This window comes from Salmo salar, chromosome 05 (genome assembly GCF_965601325.2).
Source record: "Salmo salar chromosome 05, fSalSal1, whole genome shotgun sequence".
NCBI classification, from domain to species: Eukaryota; Metazoa; Chordata; class Actinopteri; order Salmoniformes; family Salmonidae; genus Salmo; species Salmo salar.
In genome coordinates, this window is record NC_138295.1 from 94,745,401 (window position 1) to 94,771,356 (window position 25,956).

The window sequence follows — 25,956 nt, forward strand, 5'->3', positions numbered from 1 at the left end:
CTGCTATTCCTGATATAGAGCATTACTTATGGGACCCTGCTATTCCTGATATAGAGCATTACTTATGGGACCCTGCTATTCCTGATATAGAGCATTACTTATGGGACCCTGCTATTCCTGATATAGAGCATTACTTATGGGACCCTGCTATTCCTGATATAGAGCATTACTTATGGGACCCTGCTATTCCTGATATAGTGCATTACTTATGGGACCCTGCTATTCCTGATATAGTGCATTACTTATGGGACCCTGCTATTCCTGATATAGAGCATTACTTATGGGACCCTGCTATTCCTGATATAGAGCATTACTTATGGGACCCTGCTATTCCTGATATAGAGCATTACTTATGGGACCCTGCTATTCCTGATATAGAGCATTACTTATGGGACCCTGCTATTCCTGATATAGTGCATTACTTATGGGACCCTGCTATTCCTAGAGAATAGGGTCGTCAACAGGACTGTTCTACATAGAGAATAGGGTCGTCAACAGGACTGTTCTACATAGAGAATAGGGTCATCAACAGGACTGTTCTACATAGGGAATAGGGTCGTCAACAGGACTGTTCTACATAGGGAATAGTGTCGTCAACAGTACTGTTCTACATAGGGAATAGGGTCGTCAACAGTACTGTTCTACATAGGGAATAGGGTCGTCAACAGTACTGTTCTACATAGGGAATAGTGTCGTCAACAGTACTGTTCTACATAGAGAATAGGGTCGTCAACAGGACTGTTCTACATAGGGAATAGGGTCGTCAACAGGACTGTTCTACATAGAGAATAGGGTCGTCAACAGGACTGTTCTATATAGGGAATAGGGTCGTCAACAGGACTGTTCTACATAGGGAATAGGGTCGTCAACAGTACTGTTCTACATAGAGAATAGTGTCGTCAACAGAACTGTTCTACATAGGGAATCGGGATGCATTGCAGATACAGACCTGAATGTTTCTGCCTGTCTGATCACTGTCTCAGAGCGACTAGAGAGGCTCCCTGGAAAGCATCACTTCTCTCCAGAGACTCATTTTGGTCCCAAATTGAAACCCTCATCTCTTTCCTCTCCCTCCACCTCCTCCCTCCTCTCCCTCCACCTCCTCCCTCTCCCTCCTCCACCCTCCCTCCCCCTCCTCCTCCTCCTCCTCTCCCTCCACCTCCTCCACCTCCTCCTCCTCCACCTCCTCCCTCCCCCTCCTCCTCCTCCTCCTCTCTCCCTCCACCTCCCCCCTCCTCTCCCTCCACCTCCTCCCTCCTCCTCCTCCTCCACCTCCTCCCTCCTCCTCCTCCTCTTCCTCCCCTTATTCTATATCTTGTCTGTACTTCAATTAGTCAGACACAAGAGTAATGATGCTCTGGGAGAAATGTAATTCTGTTAAAGAGTTATTATAGGGCAAATTGAATATAGATTGACACAACATAATTCAATTACAACATATGGGGCTCGTTACTGAAGATGAGTTTCGATAGAAGACAGTCTAACAGAGAGTGAGGACAACATCTACGGCCAGCTGCTATTTAGCATTTTGTATTACTGTAACACTACACCATATCTTTGATTTCAATTATTTTCAGTTCAGGATGACTAATAGACAGTTTTACTTTTCAGACATTTTGATTGTCATTTCGGATCAGTTAGGAGACGGACCAGGTAGCAGTAGTACTTACTGGTGCAGTTAGGAGACGGACCAGGTAGCAGTAGTACTTACTGGTGCAGTTAGGAGACGGACCAGGTAGCAGTAGTACTTACTGGTGCAGTTAGGAGACGGACCAGGTAGCAGTAGTACTTACTGGTGCAGTTAGGAGACGGACCAGGTAGCAGTAGTACTTACTGGTGCAGTTAGGAGACGGACCAGGTAGCAGTAGTACTTACTGGTGCAGTTAGGAGACGGACCAGGTAGCAGTAGTACTTACTGGTGCAGATAGGAGACGGACCAGGTAGCAGTAGTACTTACTGGTGCAGTTAGGAGACGGACCAGGTAGCAGTAGTACTTACTGGTGCAGTTAGGAGACGGACCAGGTAGCAGTAGTTCTTACTGGTGCAGCTAGGAGACGGACCAGGTAGCAGTAGTACTTACTGGTGCAGTTAGGAGACGGACCAGGTAGCAGTAGTACTTACTGGTGCAGCTAGGAGACGGACCAGGTAGCAGTAGTACTTACTGGTGCAGTTAGGAGACGGACCAGGTAGCAGTAGTACTTACTGGTGCAGTTAGGAGACGGACCAGGTAGCAGTAGTACTTACTGGTGCAGTTAGGAGACGGACCAGGTAGCAGTAGTACTTACTGGTGCAGTTAGGAGACGGACCAGGTAGCAGTAGTACTTACTGGTGCAGTTAGGAGACGGACCAGGTAGCAGTAGTACTTACTGGTGCAGTTAGGAGACGGACCAGGTAGCAGTAGTACTTACTGGTGCAGCTAGGAGACGGACCAGGTAGCAGTAGTACTTACTGGTGCAGCTAGGAGACGGACCAGGTAGCAGTAGTACTTACTGGTGCAGTTAGGAGACGGACCAGGTAGCAGTAGTACTTACTGGTGCAGTTAGGAGACGGACCAGGTAGCAGTAGTACTTACTGGTGCAGTTAGGAGACGGACCAGGTAGCAGTAGTACTTACTGGTGCAGTTAGGAGACGGACCAGGTAGCAGTAGTACTTACTGGTGCAGCTAGGAGACGGACCAGGTAGCAGTAGTACTTACTGGTGCAGTTAGGAGACGGACCAGGTAGCAGTAGTACTTACTGGTGCAGTTAGGAGACGGACCAGGTAGCAGTAGTACTTACTGGTGCAGTTAGGAGACGGACCAGGTAGCAGTAGTACTTACTGGTGCAGTTAGGAGACGGACCAGGTAGCAGTAGTACTTACTGGTGCAGTTAGGAGACGGACCAGGTAGCAGTAGTACTTACTGGTGCAGCTAGGAGACGGACCAGGTAGCAGTAGTACTTACTGGTGCAGCTAGGAGACGGACCAGGTAGCAGTAGTACTTACTGGTGCAGTTAGGAGACGGACCAGGTAGCAGTAGTACTTACTGGTGCAGTTAGGAGACGGACCAGGTAGCAGTAGTACTTACTGGTGCAGTTAGGAGACGGACCAGGTAGCAGTAGTACTTACTGGTGCAGTTAGGAGACGGACCAGGTAGCAGTAGTACTTACTGGTGCAGTTAGGAGACGGACCAGGTAGCAGTAGTACTTACTGGTGCAGTTAGGAGACGGACCAGGTAGCAGTAGTACTTACTGGTGCAGTTAGGAGACGGACCAGGTAGCAGTAGTTCTTACTGGTGCAGTTAGGAGACGGTGCTGGACCAGGTAGCAGTAGTACTTACTGGTGCAGTTAGGAGACGGACCAGGTAGCAGTAGTACTTACTGGTGCAGTTAGGAGACGGACCAGGTAGCAGTAGTACTTACTGGTGCAGTTAGGAGACGGACCAGGTAGCAGTAGTACTTACTGGTGCAGTTAGGAGACGGACCAGGTAGCAGTAGTACTTACTGGTGCAGTTAGGAGACGGACCAGGTAGCAGTAGTACTTACTGGTGCAGTTAGGAGACGGACCAGGTAGCAGTAGTACTTACTGGTGCAGTTAGGAGACGGACCAGGTAGCAGTAGTACTTACTGGTGCAGTTAGGAGACGGACCAGGTAGCAGTAGTACTTACTGGTGCAGATAGGAGACGGTGCCGGACCAGGTAGCAGTAGTACTTACTGGTGCAGTTAGGAGACGGACCAGGTAGCAGTAGTACTTACTGGTGCAGTTAGGAGACGGACCAGGTAGCAGTAGTACTTACTGGTGCAGTTAGGAGACGGACCAGGTAGCAGTAGTACTTACTGGTGCAGCTAGGAGACGGACCAGGTAGCAGTAGTACTTACTGGTGCAGCTAGGAGACGGACCAGGTAGCAGTAGTACTTACTGGTGCAGTTAGGAGACGGACCAGGTAGCAGTAGTACTTACTGGTGCAGTTAGGAGACGGACCAGGTAGCAGTAGTACTTACTGGTGCAGTTAGGAGACGGACCAGGTAGCAGTAGTACTTACTGGTGCAGTTAGGAGACGGACCAGGTAGCAGTAGTACTTACTGGTGCAGTTAGGAGACGGACCAGGTAGCAGTAGTACTTACTGGTGCAGTTAGGAGACAGACCAGGTAGCAGTAGTACTTACTGGTGCAGTTAGGAGACGGACCAGGTAGCAGTAGTACTTACTGGTGCAGCTAGGAGACGGACCAGGTAGCAGTAGTACTTACTGGTGCAGTTAGGAGATGGACCAGGTAGCAGTAGTACTTACTGGTGCAGTTAGGAGACGGACCAGGTAGCAGTAGTACTTACTGGTGCAGTTAGGAGACGGACCAGGTAGCAGTAGTACTTACTGGTGCAGTTAGGAGACGGACCAGGTAGCAGTAGTACTTACTGGTGCAGTTAGGAGACGGACCAGGTAGCAGTAGTACTTACTGGTGCAGTTAGGAGACGGACCAGGTAGCAGTAGTACTTACTGGTGCAGTTAGGAGACGGACCAGGTAGCAGAAGTACTTACTGGTGCAGTTAGGAGCAGTGCTGGACCAGGTAGCAGTAGTACTTACTGGTGCAGTTAGGAGCGGTGCCGGACCAGGTGCCGTTGGCCAGACAGTGTCTGGTGGGCGTGCCTGAGAGGAGGTATCCATCCATACAGGAGTAGACTACAGAGTGGGTGAAGGTCGTACCGTCGACCCGGAAAATACGGCCGTGAGCAGGGGTCCCCGGGTTACCACAGTGCACCGCTGGAGTGGAGGAGAGGCATAGAGGGGGGAGAGAGAAAGAAAGAAAGAAAGAAAGGGAGAGAGAAAGAGCGTGAAAGAAAGACAGAGAAAGAGAGAGAGAGAGAGAACGGGAGAGAGAGTGAGCGAGAGAACGAGAGACAGAGCGAGAGAACGAGAGACAGAGAGAGAGAACGAGAGACAGAGAGAGAGAACGAGAGACAGAGTGAGAGAGAGAACGAGAGACAGAGAGAGCGAGAGAACGAGAGACAGAGAGAGCGAGAGAACGAGAGACAGAGAGAGCGAGAGAACGAGAGACAGAGAGAGAGAACGAGAGACAGACAGAGAGAGAACGAGAGACAGAGAGAGAACGAGACAGAAAGAGAGAGAACGAGAGACAGAGAGAGAACGAGAGACAGAAAGAGAGAGAACGAGAGAGAGAGAGACAGAGAGAGAGACAGAGAGAGAGAACGAGAGACAGAGAGAGAGAACGAGAGACAGAGAGAGAGAACGAGAGAGAGAGAGAGAGAGAGAGAGAGAGAGAGAGAGAGAGAGAGAGACAACGAGAGAGAGAGAGAGAGAGAGAGAGAGAGACAGAGACAGAGAGCGAGACAGAGAGCGAGACAGAGAGAGAGACAGAGAGAGAGACAGAGAGAGAGAACGAGAGACAGAGAGAGCGAGAGAACGAGAGACAGAGAGAGCGAGAGAACGAGAGACAGAGAGAGAGAACGAGAGACAGAAAGAGAGAGAACGAGAGACAGAGAGAGAACGAGAGACAGAAAGAGAGAGAACGAGAGACAGAGAGAGAGACAGAGAGAGAGACAGACAGAGAGACAGAGTTAAGGAGGGTCAAGAACACTAATTGCTAAACACTGATCTAATGTCTTTCTAACGTCTGTCTAAAACATAAAATGTGACTCATCCAACTCAGATGATAATAAATGTCATGTTTGGTAGCAGGAAACTCAGAGAGGATTCTGTTCTGTTTCCCGGTGTTTCCACCCAGCACTTCATTATATTTCATTACCAAATGATTTGCCTTCTCAAATGACTTAATTGTCTGGAAAATTGTCAAATGATTTCTGAGGCAGGCAGCTAGGCTGTAGGGTGAGCTGGTAGGAAGGAAGGAGAGGTTTCCCCACTCAATCACTTCCTGACATGACGAGGCCACTGAAAGGGGTTGAACGTGCTCTGAATGTGTTTGGCTGTTATATAAGTAGTGCACTACATTTGACCAGAGCCCTATTGATCCTATCACATATGGTGCCATTTGGGATGCACCTTATTCAGCACCTTTCATTGCTGTGGACCCTTGGTCGAAAGAAGTTCCCTATATGGAGAAAGTGTTTCATTTTGGAACGGACAATATGTTCAATCTGTGGTAAATATCCCCCGCCGTTTCAGTAGATTACAAAGCACCGGGACGATAGGCTCACATTGCTCTGGGTTAAACGCCAGTCAAGCTCTTAGCTCAAAAGCTGAAGCAGAAACAGACAGAGTTCAGTCATGGAGAGGATCGAGCCTGACAGGAATAGAGGATAGAACTAACCGTCTATTAATCAGTTCAGCTACAGGACACATCAAGGCTAGAGTGGGTGAGCGGGGAGTTCCTGTCGTATTTTTAAAAAAAAAAGGACATTTATGTCTCAACTGCCACCCTGTTCTACTTTTTGACACAATGTAGTTCAAAGGTCATTAAATAGACAGCAGCCGTGGTCGTTGTGTCTGTCAGGCTGAGAGAGTTTATAACCGTCAGGGAGAAAGGGAAGGCCGTGTCAAGAGATTCTCTGCCATTTCCGGTCGAACCCCTGAGGCAATTTATGCACTGCAGCAGAGAAGTGGCCTGTGATTCAATATTTAAAATGTCATTAATCACATCAGAAGTTGCCTTGAGGCTGAGAAATAAAGGCTTTTACTAGGATTATGGAAGCGAAGAAATATTGGTCGGTTGGCTTTGAGCGCTGTCTTTTTCTAAGGACAATGTGCTGCCGAAATATACTCATTTATAGCTAATTGCATTTTCATTGTTTGTGTGCTCCTGTGTGTACCACTGTGCTCCTCCCTGTGCCACTGTGTGTACCACTGTGCTCCTGCCTGTGCCACTGTGCTCCTACCTGTGCTCCTGTGTGCAACTGTGCTCCTGCCTGTGCCACTGTGTTTACCACTGTGCTCCAACCTGTGCTCCTGTTGTGTTTGTGTGCTCCTGTGTGTGCTCCTGTGTGTACCACTGTGCTCCTACCTGTGCCACTGTGTGTACCACTGTGCTCCTACCTGTGCTCCTGTGTGTACCACTGTGCTCCTACCTGTGCTCCTGTGTGTGCCACTGTGCTCCTGCCTGTGCTCCTGTGTGTACCACTGTGCTCCTACCTGTGCTCCTGTGTGTGCCACTGTGCTCCTGCCTGTGCTCCTGTGTGTGCCACTGTGCTCCTGCCTGTGCTCCTGTGTGTGCCACTGTGCTCCTGCCTGTGCTCCTGTGTGTGCCACTGTGCTCCTGTGTGTACCACTGTGCTCCTGCCTGTGCTCCTGTGTGTACCACTGTGCTCCTGTGTGTACCCTGTGCTCCTGCCTGTGCTCCTGTGTGTACCACTGTGCTCCTGCCTGTGCTCCTGTGTGTACCACTGTGCTCCTGTGTGTACCACTGTGCTCCTGCCTACTGTAAACCATTAGATACATCCAATCTCCATGCTCTTGTCTCTAAACATGTAGTATCCCCATCCCTGTCCAGTCCATCAAGCCTCACGTTTGCAGAAGGGCTGTCTCCCAGACCAGGTTCCATTGGGAAAGCAGATCCTCTCAGCTGAGCCATACAGTGTGTGTCCCACAGCGCAGGTGAAGCGGACTTTACTACGCAGATGGAAGTTGCTGGCCTCTCTGCTTGCATGGACGGGTGTACCAGGGTCCCCACAGCTGCCTACAGAGTCTCCTACACAGGACAGAGAGAGAGAGAGAGACAGAATGAACTTGACTGCTCAGTCTGCATTTGACTTGACCCCTCAGTCTGCATTTGACTTGACCGCTCAGTCTGCATTTGACTTGACCGCTCAGTCTGCATTTGACTTGACCGCTCAGTCTGCATTTGACTTGACCACTCAGTCAGCATTTGACTTGACTTCTCAGTCTGCATTCCAAATGGAACCCTATTCCATATATAGTGCACTACTTTAGACCAGGGCCCTATTCCATATATAGTGCACTACTTTAGACCAGGGCCCTATTCCCTATATAGTGCACTACTTTAGACCAGGGCCCTATTCCCTATATAGTGCACTACTTTAGACCAGGGCCCTATTCCCTATGTAGTGCACTGCGGGTCCTGATCAAACGTAGTGCCCTATATAGGGAATAGGGTTCCATTTGGGGTGCAGCCTCAGTGTAAAGTGCTGTTGGAAGAGGCAGTACAAAACGATGCAACAATGAACATTTGCCTTGGAGCCAGTAACCTCAGTAACCTCATTCCAGCTGACATGATGTCATTGTAAGTAAGAATTTGTTCTTAAATGACTTGACTAGTTAAATAAAGGTTAATAAAATACAAACACATAAGAACCCAGACGGGTGTAGATAACAGACGGTGTAGATAACAGACAGGTGTAGATAACAGACAGGTGTAGATAACAGACAGAATAGACAGGTGTAGATAACAGACGGTGTAGATAACAGACAGGTGTAGATAACAGACGGGTGTAGATAACAGACAGGTGTAGATAACAGACAGAATAGACAGGTGTAGATAACAGACAGGTGTAGATAACAGACAGGTGTAGATAACAGACAGGTGTAGATAACAGACGGGTGTAGATAACAGACAGAATAGACAGGTGTAGATAACAGACAGGTGTAGATAACAGACAGGTGTAGATAACAGACAGGTGTAGATAACAGACAGGTGTAGTTAACAGACGGGTGTAGATAACAGACAGGTGTAGATAACAGACAGGTGTAGATAACAGACAGGTGGAGTTAACAGACAGGTGGAGTTAACAGACAGGTGGAGATAACAGACAGGTGCAGATAACAGACAGGTGTAGATAACAGACAGGTGTAGATAACAGACAGGTGGAGTTAACAGACAGGTGTAGTTAACAGACAGGTGTAGATAACAGACAGGTGTAGATAACAGACAGGTGTAGATAACAGACAGGTGGAGTTAACAGACAGGTGTAGATAACAGACAGGTGTAGATAACAGACAGGTGTAGATAACAAACGGGTGTAGATAACAGACGGGTGTAGATAACAGACGGGTGTAGATAACAGACGGGTGGAGATAACAGACAGGTGGAGATAACAGACAGGTGTAGATAACAGACAGGTGGAGTTAACAGACAGGTGGAGTTAACAGACAGGTGTAGTTAACAGACAGGTGTAGATAACAGACAGGTGTAGATAACAGACAGGTGTAGATAACAGACAGGTGTAGATAACAGACAGGTGTAGATAACAGACGGGTGTAGTTAACAGACAGGTGTAGATAACAGACGGGTGTAGATAACAGACGGGTGTAGATAACAGACGGGTGGAGATAACAGACAGGTGGAGATAACAGACAGGTGGAGATAACAGACGGGTGGAGATAACAGACAGGTGTAGATAACAGACAGGGGGAGTTAACAGACAGGTGTAGATAACAGACAGGTGTAGATAACAGACAGGGGGAGTTAACAGACAGGTGTAGATAACAGACAGGTGTAGATAACAGACAGGTGTAGATAACAGACAGGTGGAGTTAACAGACAGGTGTAGATAACAGACGGGTGTAGATAACAGACGGGTGTAGATAACAGACAGGTGTAGATAACAGACGGGTGGAGATAACAGACAGGTGTAGATAACAGACAGGTGGAGTTAACAGACAGGTGTAGATAACAGACAGGTGTAGATAACAGACAGGTATAGATAACAGGTGAATCAGAGGTACGTTGTGAGTGCTCTAGCTTTCACATTAACCTGAACTTTCCTAGGAAGCAGTAACAGATGCAGTGTTAGAGTGTTACCCTGGCTCTGTCCCTAATGGCACCCAATTCCCTACGTAGTGCACTACTTGGTCTAAGGTAGTGCACTACGTAGGGAATAGGATGCCATTTGTGACACAACCGAAACCTCAGTCTTTGCAAACGAATTAGTGGAGGCGCTTTATGGTAGCTTAATTTTCCCCCATTAAAAAGCTTCCCCAGTGGAAAACTGGGACATGTTCCCTTCTGAAGCTGAGGAGGAGGAGGAGAGAGGAGAGAAGGAGGGGAAGACAGGAGAGGAGGAGAGGAGAGGAGGAGGGGAAGACAGGAGAGGAGGAGAGGAGAGGAGGAGGGGAAGACAGGAGAGGAGGAGAGGAGAGGAGGAGGGGAAGACAGGAGAGGAGGAGAGGAGAGGAGGAGGGGAAGACAGGAGAGGAGGAGAGGAGAGAAGGAGGGGAAGACAGGAGAGGAGGAGAGGAGAGGAGGAGGGGAAGAGAGAATGAGTGTGACTGATCCCATCTTCTGAATATGTCATATTGTAATGAAGAACAGAACAAGTCAAACAGAGCAGATCAGAGTACAACGAGAGAGAGAGAGCGAGAGAGAAAGAGAGAGCGAGAGAAAGAGAGAGCGAGAGAGAGAGTGAGAGAGAGAAAGAGAGCGTGAGAGCGAGAGAGAGCGAGTCAGTCCAATACACAAGGGACATCTCCAACGCAGCAGACTACACTACACCCACAAATGCGTCTTCTTCTCTCTCTCTTAAAAGTGAAAGAGCAAAACATATGTGGAATTAAGAGAAAAAAATGGCTTCAGGAAAGAAAGTCTGAAAAAGACTATCAACACCGGATCATTCACTATGTAGCTAGCTGTGTATATACATTCATTATGTAGCTAGCTGTGTATATACATTCACTATGTAGCTAGCTGTGTATATACATTCACTATGTAGCTAGCTAGCTGTGTATATACATTCACTATGTAGCTAGCTGTCTGTGTATATACATTCACTATGTAGCTAGCTGTGTATATACATTCACTATGTAGCTAGCTGTGTATATACATTCACTATGTAGCTAGCTAGCTGTGTATATACATTCACTATGTAGCTAGCTGTCTGTGTATATACATTCACTATGTAGCTAGCTGTCTGTGTATATACATTCACTATGTAGCTAGCTGTGTATATACATTCACTATGTAGCTAGCTAGCTGTGTATATACATTCACTATGTAGCTAGCTAGCTGTGTATATACATTCACTATGTAGCTAGCTAGCTGTGTATATACATTCACTATGTAGCTAGCTGTCTGTGTATATACATTCACTATGTAGCTAGCTAGCTGTGTATATACATTCACTATGTAGCTAGCTGTCTGTGTATATACATTCACTATGTAGCTAGCTGTCTGTGTATATACATTCACTATGTAGCTAGCTGTGTATATACATTCACTATGTAGCTAGCTAGCTGTGTATATACATTCACTATGTAGCTAGCTAGCTGTGTATATACATTCACTATGTAGCTAGCTAGCTGTGTATATACATTCACTATGTAGCTAGCTGTCTGTGTATATCCATTGACTATGTAGCTAGCTGTCTGTGTATATACATTCACTATGTAGCTAGCTGTCTGTGTATATACATTCACTATGTAGCTAGCTGTCTGTGTATATACATTCACTATGTAGCTAGCTGTGTATATACATTCACTATGTAGCTAGCTGTGTATATACATTCACTATGTAGCTAGTTGTGTATATACATTCACTATGTAGCTAGCTGTGTATATACATTCACTATGTAGCTAGCTGTCTGTGTATATACATTCACTATGTAGCCAGCTGTGTATATACATTCACTATGTAGCTAGCTGTGTATATACATTCACTATGTAGCTAGCTAGCTGTGTATATACATTCACTATGTAGCCAGCTGTGTATATACATTCACTATGTAGCCAGCTGTGTATATACATTCACTATGTAGAGCTAGCTGTGTATATACATTCACTATGTAGCTAGCTGTGTATATACATTCACTATGTAGCTAGCTGTCTGTGTATATACATTCACTATGTAGCCAGCTGTGTATATACATTCACTATGTAGCTAGCTGTGTATATACATTCACTATGTAGCTAGCTAGCTGTGTATATACATTCACTATGTAGCTAGCTAGCTGTCTATATACATTCACTATGTAGCTAGCTGTCTGTGTATATACATTCACTATGTAGCCAGCTGTGTATATACATTCACTATGTAGCTAGCTGTGTATATACATTCACTATGTAGCTAGCTGTGTATATACATTCACTATGTAGCTAGCTAGCTGTGTATATACACTCACTATGTAGCTAGCTGTCTGAGAATATACATTCACTATGTAGCCAGCTGTGTATATACATTCACTATGTAGCCAGCTGTGTATATACATTCACTATGTAGCTAGCTGTCTGTGTATATACATTCACTATGTAGCTAGCTGTCAGTGTATATACATTCACTATGTAGCTAGCTGTGTATATACATTCACTATGTAGCTAGCTGTGTATATACATTCACTATGAAGCTAGCTGTGTATATACATTCACTATGTAGCTAGCTGTGTATATACATTCACTATGTAGCTAGCTGTGTATATACATTCACTATGTAGCTAGCTGTGTATATACATTCACTATGTAGCTAGCTGTGTATATACATTCACTATGTAGCTAGCTGTGTATATACATTCACTATGTAGCTAGCTGTGTATATACATTCACTATGTAGCTAGCTAGCTGTGTATATACATTCACTATGTAGCTAGCTGTGTATATACATTCACTATGTAGCTAGCTGTGTATATACATTCACTATGAAGCTAGCTGTGTATATACATTCACTATGTAGCTAGCTGTGTATATACATTCACTATGTAGCTAGCTGTGTATATACATTCACTATGTAGCTAGCTGTGTATATACATTCACTATGTAGCTAGCTGTGTATATACATTCACTATGTAGCTAGCTGTGTATATACATTCACTATGTAGCTAGCTGTGTATATACATTCACTATGTAGCTAGCTAGCTGTGTATATACATTCACTATGTAGCTAGCTGTCTGTGTATATACATTCACTATGTAGCCAGCTGTGTATATACATTCACTATGTAGCTAGCTGTGTATATACATTCACTATGAAGCTAGCTGTGTATATACATTCACTTTGTAGCTAGCTGTGTATATACATTCACTATGTAGCTAGCTGTGTATATACATTCACTATGTAGCTAGCTGTGTATATACATTCACTATGTAGCTAGTTGTGTATATACATTCACTATGTAGCTAGTTGTGTATATACATTCACTATGTAGCTAGCTGTGTATATACATTCACTATGTAGCTAGCTGTGTATATACATTCACTATGTAGCTAGCTGTGTATATACATTCACTATGTAGCTAGCTGTGTATATACACTACAGCCCCGTCGATGAGAGTTGGGCCGTGCTCGGTCCTCTTTTTCCTAAAGTCCATGATCGTCTCCTTTGTTTTGATGATGTTGAGTGAGAGGTTGTTTTCCTGACACCACACTCCAAGTGCCCTCACCTCCTCCCTGTAGGCTGTCTCGTCGTTGTTGGTAATCAAGCCCACTATTGTTGTGTTGTCTGCAAACTTGATGATTGGGTTGGAGGCGTGCATGGCCACGCAGTCGTGGGTGAACAGGGAGTACAGGAGGGGGCTGAGCATGCACCCTTGTGGGGCTCCAGTGTTGAGGGTCAGCGAAGTGGAGATGTTGTTTCCTACCTTCACCAACTGGGGGCGGCCTGTCAGAAAGTCCAGAACCCAATTGCACAGGGCGGGGTTGAGATCCAGGGCCTCTAGCTTGATGATGAGCTTGGAGGGTACTATGGTGTTAAATGCTGAGCTGTAGTCAATGAACAGCATTCTTACATAGGTATTCCTCTTGTCCAGATGGGATAGGGCAGTGTGCATTGTGATGGCGATTGCATCGTCTTTGGACCTGTTGGGGTGGTATGCAAACTGAAGCGGGGCTAGGGTGGCCGGTAAGGTGGAGGTGATATGATCCTTGACTAGTCTCTCAAAGCACTTCATAAGGACAGACGTGAGTGCTAGTAGTCATGTAGTTCAGTTATCTTTGCCTTCTTGGGTACAGGAACTATGGTGGCCATCTTGAAGCATGTGGGAACAGCAGACTGGGATAAGGATTGATTGAATATGTCCATAAACACAGACCTTGTTGGCGGGCCGCAACGGTGGCACTGTATTATCCCCTCAAAGTGGGCAAAGAAAGTGTTTAGTTTGTCTGGAAACGTGACGTCGGTGTCCGTGATGTGGCTGGTTTTCGTTTTGTAGTTCGTGATTTCCTGTAGACTCTGCCTCATCCGTCTCGTGTCTGAGCCGTTGAATTGCGACTCCACTTTGTCCCTGTAGCGGCATTTCGCTTGTTTGATTGACTTGCGGAGGGAATAACTACACTGTTTATATTCAGCCATATTCCCAAACCTCTGGCGCAACTAGAGAACATTACCAACCCCTACGCTCTGTATTTTCCGCTGGCTGCCTCTCCATCACAGAAAGCACTGAGCTGGGCTGAAACACCTGCATTTTGGAGCCGCTTTACTCAACAACAAAAAGAAAGAGACCTTGTTTGTATGCGACTTTATTAACTCAATTATTATTTTTTATATTGTTTACATTGTAAATTGATATGTGATATGTATTATAGCCAAAATAACATGCAAAATAGCCCCCCCCCCCCCTTCCTTTTGTTGCTAGAAATGTCAGGCTCAAAACGGGTCCTTGAGTGACGGGTCGCCACTGACCTTGTCAGTCTATGTCATGGAAAGAGCAGGTGTTCTTAATGTTTTGTAGACTCACTGTGTACTGTCATATCATAGCACATTGTAGCGACGTATTGTTTTAATGCCATATGTGTCCAGATTTCTCTAATGAGGCTTAAATGAAATGTAAGTGATTTGCTTATTTTTTACATTTTATGAAAGTACAGACTCAGCGGTTCAAAATTATTTTTCATAAAATGTAGTTGGAGGAAACATGGGAAAGTTTAAGTTTTGAAATTTGATAGACTTGTTATCCCACTTCAGAGACAAGTGTGAGAAAATGCTCTTCGAAAGATTTTGCTGAGATTTTCACACTTCCTAGAGAGCTCTTATTTGTTTACGCCCATTCAGCATCGTTCATATCCTCTTAAGCGTCAGACCCATCCCAGACACACATGTAAATATAAATAACTTCCAATTAGTGAACAGCGTAGAGCAAACTTTGAAATAAAACTTTGAAAACAAGATGTAAATGTGTTGTTTTAAACTTCCTAAAGTTCATGTAATGATATTAAAACAGTAGGCTATGCTAACCATACGTGAGCAGTATGCTGCTAAAGGTCTGGCGGAAAACAACCCAGCGGAGACTCGCTTCATAAACAGTCTCCATGACAACCTGGAGAAGCTGATCATAGAACATATAAATCAAATAAATATGAACAGTGAGGTAATGGTTCTTCCCTGAACAGTGAGGTAATGGTCCTTCCCTGAACAGTGAGGTAATGGTTCTTCCCTGAACAGTGAGGTAATGGTCCTTCCCTGAACAGTGAGGTATGGGTTCTTCCCTGAACAGTGAGGTATGGGTCCTTCCCTGAACAGTGAGGTATGGGTCCTTCCCTGAACAGTGAGGTATGGGTCCTTCCCTGAACAGTGAGGTATGGGTTCTTCCCTGAACAGTGAGGTAATGGGTCCTTCCCTGAACAGTGAGGTATGGGTTCTTCCCTGAACAGTGAGGTAGGTAATGGTTCTTCCCTGAACAGTGAGGTTGGGTTCTTCCCTGAACAGTGAGGTATGGGTTCTTCCCTGAACAGTGAGGTAATGGTTCTTCCCTGAACAGTGAGGTATGGATTCTTCCCTGAACAGTGAGGTATGGGTTCTTCCCTGAACAGTGAGGTAATGGTTCTTCCCTGAACAGTGAGGTATGGGTTCTTCCCTGAACAGTGAGGTATGGGTCCTTCCCTGAACAGTGAGGTATGGGTCCTTCCCTGAACAGTGAGGTAATGGTCCTTCCCTGAACAGTGAGGTATGGGTTCTTCCCTGAACAGTGAGGTATGGGTTCTTCCCTGAACAGTGAGGTATGGGTTCTTCCCTGAACAGTGAGGTATGGGTTCTTCCCTGAACAGTGAGGTATGGGTTCTTCCCTGAACAGTGAGGTAATGGTCCTTACCTGAACAGTGAGGTATGGGTCCTTACCTGAACAGTGAGGTAATTGTCCTTACCTGAACAGTGAGGTAATTGTCCTTACCTGAACAGTGAGGTATGGGTCCTTACCTGAACAGTGAGGTATGGGTCCTTACCTGAACAGTGAGGTATGGGTCCTTACCTGAACAGTGAGGTATGGGGCCGCTCCAGTGTCCATTGATTTGACAGGTGAGTGATGACTCTCCAATCAGCTCTCTGTCCCCTGAACAGGAGTACTGCACCGTGGAGCCAAACGAGAACTTTTCCCCAACCATGGTACCGTAGGGAGGAGAGCCAGGGTTTCCACAGTCCTCCTCTGTAAGACACAATAACATTCCCCATAGCCAACAGTCAGCTTTTTATGGCTCATTGACATTGTTTACGTCCCAAATGGCACCCTATTCCTTATGTAGTGCACTACTTTTAACTACAGCCCTATTGCCCCTATATAGGGAATGGGGTGCCATTTGGGATGTAGTCATCATTAACACAACACTCTTAGAATAAAAAGGGTTCCAAAAGGGTTCTTTGGCTGTCATCATAGGAGAATCCCTTTTGGTTCCAGGTAGAACTCTTTTGGGTTCCATGTAGAACCCTCTGTGGAAAGGGTTCTAACTTTTTTTTAAAGAGATACTGTAGGTCAGTATAACCATTACAGTCAGCCCTTATTAGGTCATTAGCATTTAGACAGACATTGGTTACACACATTTGTAACCTATACAAATCAAGTTCAGTAAGGATAAAACACATGGCTAGAAAGAACAACAGGTAGATAGTGGAGAGCTAATGATAAGTACTATTGCACAATACATGTGAACTGTGGATCAACCCTTGGTGTGACTAGGCTGCCTTTTTCTCTCTAGTCTCCTCCAGCACCTCAGTAGCTGTGGGTGTGTGGTACAGATGTAGGATCTTAATTTGACCTGTATTGTGGCAGCAAAATAATCCTGCAGCAACAGGATTTGAATGTTTAGTCCATCATGTTGATTGATCGAGGGGGGGGGGGGTCAAACGTGGTCACATGAAAAGTGGAATACTGTTAATACAACCGTGTGACAGAGCCGGTTTTCAGTGAATTTATGTAAATCACGAAACTCATCTGCATTTCCTCAGCAACAAAACAGTGATCAAATTAAGATCCTACATCTGTAGCTAGAACAAGTTGTGAAGAGAAAACAGACAACGTACCAAGACATTCAGGTAGAGGTTTGTCCCAGTGGCCAATAGGTTGACAGGTCAGCGCAGAGGAACCAAACAAGTAGTATCCAGGGTTACAGGTGTAGAACACCACACTGCCCAGCGTGAAGTTACCGTGCTCTATCTTACTCTCCCTGATAGAGTTAGCTGGGATGCCTGGGTCTGTGCAGTTCACCACTGGAGGGAAATAAAACACAGAATTATTAGCATTATATCATTGTTAATACAATGATAACTATTGGTCAAAACTAAGGTATGAATTAATAACTACTGTCAAAACGACTATCAATATCAACTATTGTCAAAACGACTATCAATAACAACTATTGTCAAAACTATTGTATCAATATCAACTACTGTCAAAACTACTGTATCAATATCAACTACTGTCAAAACTATTGTATCAATATCAACTATTGTCAAAACTACTGTATCAATATCAACTATTGTCAAAACTATTGTATCAATATCAACTATTGTATCAATATCAACTACTGTCAAAACTACTGTATCAATATCAACTACTGTCAAAACTATTGTATCAATATCAACTATTGTCAAAACTATTGTATCAATATCAACTATTGTCAAAACTATTGTATCAATATCAACTACTGTCAAAACTATTGTATCAATATCAACTATTGTATCAATATCAACTACTGTCAAAACTATTGTATCAATATCAACTACTGTCAAAACTATTGTATCAATATCAACTATTGTATCAATAACAACTACTGTCAAAACTACTGTATCAATATCAACTATTGTCAAAACTACTGTATCAATATCAACTACTGTCAAAACTATTGTATCAATATCAACTACTGTCAAAACTATTGTATCAATATCAACTACTGTCAAAACTATTGTATCAATATCAACTATTGTATCAATAACAACTACTGTCAAAACTATTGTATCAATATCAACTATTGTCAAAACTATTGTATCAATATCAACTATTGTCAAAACTATTGTATCAATATCAACTATTGTCAAAACTATTGTATCAATATCAACTATTGTCAAAACTACTGTATCAATATCAACTATTGTCAAAACTACTGTATCAATATCAACTACTGTCAAAACTATTGTATCAATATCAACTACTGTCAAAACTATTGTATCAATATCAACTACTGTCAAAACTATTGTATCAATATCAACTATTGTATCAATAACAACTACTGTCAAAACTACTGTATCAATATCAACTATTGTCAAAACTACTGTATCAATATCAACTATTGTCAAAACTATGTCAATATTTCCCTCCTAGCCTGGTCTCAGATCCGTTTGCACTGTCTTGACTACTCCTAGAAAGCACAAACCGATCTGGGACCAGGCTACAACTTCCCTAATGAACATATATATTTTCCTATCAACCATGGTCTAACCATAGATCTAACTGTGGGAAGCTCATCCACTACAGTATATTCCATCTGGCTGAGCTAGTCATTAGAAAGTGCTATCTGTGTTATCTGTCAAGTGTCGTCTGTGTTCAATTGCCAGTTAATAATAAAATCGCTGAAATGACACAAATTGCAGCCTGCTCCTGTTTATACTGTGAATAGCTTATCTGCACTTGATGTACCCGTGCTATATTATTAAGTATTTTAAATACTAATGATGCTTAAAATGACTCATTTATTTTCCAGAGATTTACTGTCAGACGTCTGTGCTCTGATGTTTCTGTAGCCAATGACACGCTTTGAAAGGCGGGTCATGTCTCACATCAACACCATCATCCCAGAGACCCTGGACCCACTCCAATTCACATACCGCCCCAACAGATCCACAGATGACACAATCTCTATTGCACTCCACACTACCCTTTCCCACCTGGACAAAAGGAACACCTATGTGAGAATGCTATTCATTGACTACAGCTCAGTGTTCAACACCATAGTGCCCTCAAAGCTCATCACTAAGCTATGGACCCTGGGACTAAACACCTCCCTCTGCAACTGGATCCTGGACTTCCTGATGGGCCGCCCTCAGGTGGTAAGGGGGCCATGCTGACCCTCAACACGGGGGCCCCGCAGTGCGTGTTTAGTCCCCTTCTGTACTCCCTGTTCACCCGCGACTCCAACACCTTCATTATGTTGGGGTGGCAGGTAGCCTAGCGGTTAGAGTGTTGGGCCAGTAACCGAAAGGTTGCTAGATCGAATCCCCGAACTGACAAGGTTGAAATCTGTCGTTCTGCCTCTGAACAAGGCAGTTAACCCACTGTTCCTAAAATGTCACTGTAAATAAGAATTTGTTCTTAACTGACATTCCTGGTTAAATAAAAGTTAAATGAAATAAAAAATTAAAAAAGTTTGCCAACACGACGGTGGTAGGCCTGATCACAGACGACAATGAGATGAGCCTATAGGGAGGAGGTCAGAGACCTGGCCGTGTGGTGCCAGGACATCAACCTCTCCCTCAACGTGAGCAAGACAAAGGAGATGATTGTGGACTACGGGAAAACGAGGACCGAGCACGCCCCCATTCACATTGACGGGGCTGCAGTGGAGCGGGTCGAGAGCTTCAAGTTCCTTGGTGTCCACATCACTAAGAACCTATCATGGTCCAAACACACCAAGACAGTCGTGAGGAGGGCACGACAACGTCTCTTCCCACTCAGGAGGCTGAAAAGACTTGGCATGGGTCCTCAGATCCTCAAAAAGTTCTACAGTTGCACCAACGAGAGCATCCTGACATGGTTTCATCACCGTTTGGTATGGCAACTACTCGGCTTCCGACTGCAAGGCGCTGCAGAGGGTAGTGCGAACGGCCCAGTACATCACTGGGGCCAAGCTTCCTGCCATCCAGGACCTCTATACCAGGCGGTGTCAGAGGAAGGCCCTGAGTCCCTACCAGGACTATTTACATTGACCCCCTTATCTTGCACAGGCTCTACTCACACTCACACACACACACACACACACACACACACACACACACACATACACATAAAACACACACACACTTTCACACTCTTCACATATACTGCTGTTACTGTCTATTATCTATCCTTTACCCCTACCTACAGTATACTGCTGTTACTGTCTATTATCTATCCTTTACCCCTACCTACAGTATACTGCTGTTACTGTCTATTATCTATCCTTTACCCCTACCTACAGTATACTGCTGTTACTGTCTATTATCTATCCTTTACCCCTACCTACAGTATACTGCTGCTACTGTCTATTATCTATCCTTTACCCCTACCTACAGTATACTGCTGTTACTGTCTATTATCTATCCTTTACCCCTACCTATAGTATACTGCTGTTACTGTCTATTATCTATCCTTTACCCCTACCTACAGTATACTGCTGTTACTGTCTATTATCTATCCTTTACCCCTACCTACAGTATACTGCTGTTACTGTCTATTATCTATCCTTTACCCCTACCTACAGTATACTGCTGTTACTGTCTATTATCTATCCTTTACCCCTACCTACAGTATACTGCTGTTACTGTCTATTATCTATCCTTTACCCCTACCTACAGTATACTGCTGTTACTGTCTATTATCTATCCTTTACCCCTACCTACAGTATACTGCTGTTACTGTCTATTATCTATCCTTTACCCCTACCTACAGTATACTGCTGTTACTGGCTATTATCTATTTCCACACTCCTTCCACTCTTTACTCCTTCCACATTTCGTTAACAGCCTTATTCTAAAATTGATTAAATTGTTTTTGTTCCTCATCAATCTACACACAATAACCCCCATAATTACAAAGCAAAAACAAATATTTTTTATTTTTTTATTTTAGCAAACTGAAATATGACATTCATGTAAATATTCAGACACTTTACTGCTTAGTTTGTCCTCCTTGTAAAAAGCCTAATTTTTGTTATTTTATTGTGTTATTATTTTTCCTTTAGTTTATTAAGCAAATGTTTCTTACTAACTTTTATAAAACTCTGCAATTGTTGGTTAAGGGCTCGTAAGTAAGCATTGTGTAAGCACGTGACAAATAACATTTGATTTGAGGTGTGTGTGTGTGTGTGTGTGTGTGTGTGTGTGTGTGTGTGTGTGTGTGTGTGTGTGTACGAGCGTGAGTGAGTGAGTGCATGCCTCCACACGTGCATGTGTGTGTGTGTGTGTGTGTGTGTGTGTGTGTATGTGTGTGTGTGAGAGTGCGTGTGTGTGTGAGTGCGTGTGTGTGTATGCGTGCGTGTGTGCCTGTGTGCGTGTGTGCGAACGAGTGTGAGTGAGTGAGTGCATGCCTCCACACGTGCATGGGTGAGTGTGTGTGTGTGTGTGTCTGTGTGTATGTGTGTGAGTGTGTGTGTGTGTGTGAGTGCGTGTGTGTGTGTGTGAGTGCGTGCGTGCGTGTGCGTGTGTGTGTATGTGTGTGTGCGTGTGCCTGTGTGTGTGAGTATGTTGGAGTGTGTGTCTGTACCCACTGCCTGCTACCCACCTCTACATGTAGGCGGCTGTTGACTCCACTGGCGGCTCGCCTGGCACTGGGCTCTGGACACTCCCTCCAGTACGTAGCCTTGGTTACAGAAGAAGCTGACCACATCGTTGTAGTTGAATCCATCCCCTGTAGTTCTCCCATAGATGGGACTGCCTGGATGGCCACATGTGATTGCTGCACACATAAAAATTACAATTACTGGAAATAATAGAAATCGTTAAAAAAAAAAAAATTATGGAAATGACGAGCCATATTGAGTATCCCCATCGGTGTTCTAGTGAAATTACCTTGGTCTAATCTGCACCTCCAAGCCAGTTTCACTGATTTGTTCTATTACTCAGCCCCTCCAATAGAGGACTGCTTTAGATCTGAGACACCAGGTGGGTTGCAATTCATTTTCAGTTCGAAGCAGAAAAAAACTGAATTACTCCGGAACTCATAGGGTAAGAATTGAATATCCCTGATTCAAAAGGGGGGGGGGGGGGGTTCACCCATTCTAGTCATTCTATTTCTATGCCTGCAGCACAGTAAAAGGGGGACAGGAGCTCAATACAGCTGATCAATATGCAACGCATCATCATCATCCATATCATTACCATTCTATTAACCTTGGAACACCCAGAGAGATCACGTTCTATATTCTGATGAAGATGAAAATGATAGAAAACGGACTAGAATAATGGTCGCAGTGAAGAAGAATCCTCCGTAAGTCAAGAAGAGAGATTTGTTGACAGAGCAGCAGTAAGCACACTGTACACTCCAATTCAACTGTAAACAAACCTGCACATCAATATCAGTAGATTCAGGATGTCCCTTGTGGGCACCCGTATTTTGTATATAGCATTAAGGAAAGTAAACACGTCTACTCATGTTTTTGGCACCGTTGCTGTGCCTTTTCATTAGATACATGTTGGCTGGGAGGGGTTGGGGGTGGAGTCATGCCCTCTGGGTGGGGTTGGGGGTGGAGTCACGCCAACTGGGTGGGGTTGGGGGTGGAGTCATGCCATCTGGGTGGGGTTGGGGGTGGAGTCATGCCATCTGGTTGGGGGACTATGATGGGAGGTTGAGGGTGGAGTCATGTTGGCTGGGTGGGGTTGGGGGTGGAGTCATGTTGGCTGGGTGGGGTTAGGGGACTATGATGGGAGGTTGAGGGTGGAGTCATCTTGGCTAGGTGGGGTTGGGGTGGAGTCATGTTGGCTGGGTGGGGTTAGGGGACTATGATGGGAGGTTGAGGGTGGAGTCATGTTGGCTGGGTGGGGTTGGGGGTGGGGTCATGTTGGCTGGGTGGGGTTAGGGGACTATTATGGGTGGTTGAGGGTGGAGTCATGTTGTCTGGGTGGGGTTGGGGGTGGAGTCATATTGACTGGGTGGGGTTGGGGTGGAGTCATGTTGGCTGGGTGGGGTTGGGGTGGAGTCATGTTGGCTGGGTAGGGTAGATATAACAACATGTACAGACCAGTAGGATAGATATAACAACATGTACAGACCAGTAGGGTAGATATAACAACATGTACAGACCAGTAGATATAACAACATGTACAGACCAGTAGGATAGATATAACAGCATGTACAGACCAGTAGGGTAGATATAACAACATGTACAGACCAGTAGGATAGATATAACAACATGTACAGACCAGTAGGGTAGATATAACAACATGTACAGACCAGTAGGATAGATATAACAACATGTACAGACCAGTAGGGTAGATATAACAACATGTACAGACCAGTAGGGTAGATATAACAACATGTACAGACCAGTAGATATAACAACATGTACAGACCAGTAGGGTAGATATAACAACATGTACAGACCAGTAGATATAACAACATGTACAGACCAGTAGGGTAGATATAACAACATGTACAGACCAGTAGGATAGATATAACAACATGTACAGACCAGTAGAGTAGATATAACAACATGTACAGACCAGTAGGGTAGATATAACAACATGTACAGACCAGTAGGATAGATATAACAACATGTACAGACCAGTAGGGTAGATATAACAGCATGTACAGACCAGTAGATATAACAACATGTACAGACCAGTAGGGTAGATATAACAACATGTACAGACCAGTAGATATAACAACATGTACAGACCAGTAGGATAGATATAACAACATGTACAGACCAGTAGGGTAGATATAACAACATGTACAGACCAGTAGGGTCGATATAACAACATGTACAGACCAGTAGGATAGATATAACAACATGTACAGACCAGTAGGATAGATATAACAACATGTACAGACCAGTAGGATAGATATAACAACATGTACAGACCAGTAGGGTAGATATAACAACATGTACAGACCAGTAGGGTAGATATAACAACATGTACAGACCAGTAGGATAGATATAACAACATGTACAGACCAGTAGGATAGATATAACAACATGTACAGACCAGTAGGATAGATATAACAGCATGTACAGACCAGTAGGGTCAATATAACAACATGTACAGACCAGTAGGATAGATATAACAGCATGTACAGACCAGTAGGATAGATATAACAACATGTACAGACCAGTAGGATAGATATAACAGCATGCACAGACCAGTAGGGTAGATATAACAACATGTACAGACCAGTAGATATAACAACATGTACAGACCAGTAGATATAACAACATGTACAGACCAGTAGGATAGATATAACAGCATGTACAGACCAGTAGGGTCAATATAACAACATGTACAGACCAGTAGGATAGATATAACAACATGTACAGACCAGTAGGGTAGATATAACAGCATGTACAGACCAGTAGGATAGATATAACAACATGTACAGACCAGTAGGATAGATATAACAACATGTACAGACCAGTAGGGTAGATATAACAACATGTACAGACCAGTAGGATAGATATAACAACATGTACAGACCAGTAGGGTAGATATAACAGCATGTACAGACCAGTAGGGTAGATATAACAACATGTACAGACCAGTAGGATAGATATAACAACATGTACAGACCAGTAGGATAGATATAACAACATGTACAGACCAGTAGGATAGATATAACAGCATGTACAGACCAGTAGGATAGATATAACAACATGTACAGACCAGTAGGGTAGATATAACAACATGTACAGACCAGTAGGGTAGATATAACAGCATGTACAGACCAGTAGGATAGATATAACAACATGTACAGACCAGTAGATATAACAACATGTACAGACCAGTAGGGTCGATATAACAGCATGTACAGACCAGTAGGATAGATATAACAACATGTACAGACCAGTAGGGTAGATATAACAACATGTACAGACCAGTAGGGTAGATATAACAACATGTACAGACCAGTAGGATAGATATAACAACATGTACAGACCAGTAGGATAGATATAACAACATGTACAGACCAGTAGATATAACAACATGTACAGACCAGTAGGGTAGATATAACAACATGTACAGACCAGTAGGATAGATATAACAGCATGTACAGACCAGTAGGGTAGATATAACAACATGTACAGACCAGTAGGATAGATATAACAACATGTACAGACCAGTAGGGTAGATATAACAACATGTACAGACCAGTAGATATAACAACATGTACAGACCAGTAGATATAACAACATGTACAGACCAGTAGGATAGATATAACAACATGTACAGACCAGTAGGGTAGATATAACAACATGTACAGACCAGTAGGGTAGATATAACAGCATGTACAGACCAGTAGATATAACAACATGTACAGACCAGTAGATATAACAACATGTTCAGACCAGTAGGATAGATATAACAACATGTACAGACCAGTAGGATAGATATAACAGCATGTACAGACCAGTAGGGTAGATATAACAACATGTACAGACCAGTAGGGTAGATATAACAACATGTACAGACCAGTAGATATAACAACATGTACAGACCAGTAGGGTAGATATAACAACATGTACAGACCAGTAGGATAGATATAACAGCATGTACAGACCAGTAGGGTAGATATAACAACATGTACAGACCAGTAGGATAGATATAACAACATGTACAGACCAGTAGGATAGATATAACAACATGTACAGACCAGTAGGGTAGATATAACAACATGTACAGACCAGTAGGATAGATATAACAACATGTACAGACCAGTAGGGTAGATATAACAACATGTACAGACCAGTAGGATAGATATAACAACATGTACAGACCAGTAGATATAACAACATGTACAGACCAGTAGGGTAGATATAACAACATGTACAGACCAGTAGGATAGATATAACAACATGTACAGACCAGTAGGATAGATATAACAACATGTACAGACCAGTAGGGTAGATATAACAACATGTACAGACCAGTAGGGTAGATATAACAACATGTACAGACCAGTAGGA

At 44.0% G+C, this 25,956-nt stretch overlaps 1 protein-coding gene across 1 annotated transcript in view; it reads right to left on the reverse strand.

The window, feature by feature from the left end:
• The window catches only part of LOC106606155 (CUB and sushi domain-containing protein 3), a 540,034-nt gene that overhangs the window by 88,909 nt on the left and 425,169 nt on the right, over positions 1-25,956 (reverse strand). Inside the window, exons 55-59 of the mRNA XM_082975995.1 lie at positions 21,561-21,734; positions 17,111-17,296; positions 16,065-16,238; positions 7,451-7,633; positions 4,558-4,734 (exon numbers count right to left, since the gene is read on the reverse strand). Coding sequence (XP_082832121.1) covers positions 4,558-4,734; positions 7,451-7,633; positions 16,065-16,238; positions 17,111-17,296; positions 21,561-21,734 — 894 coding nt within the window. The remainder of the gene's footprint in view (positions 1-4,557; positions 4,735-7,450; positions 7,634-16,064; positions 16,239-17,110; positions 17,297-21,560; positions 21,735-25,956) is intronic.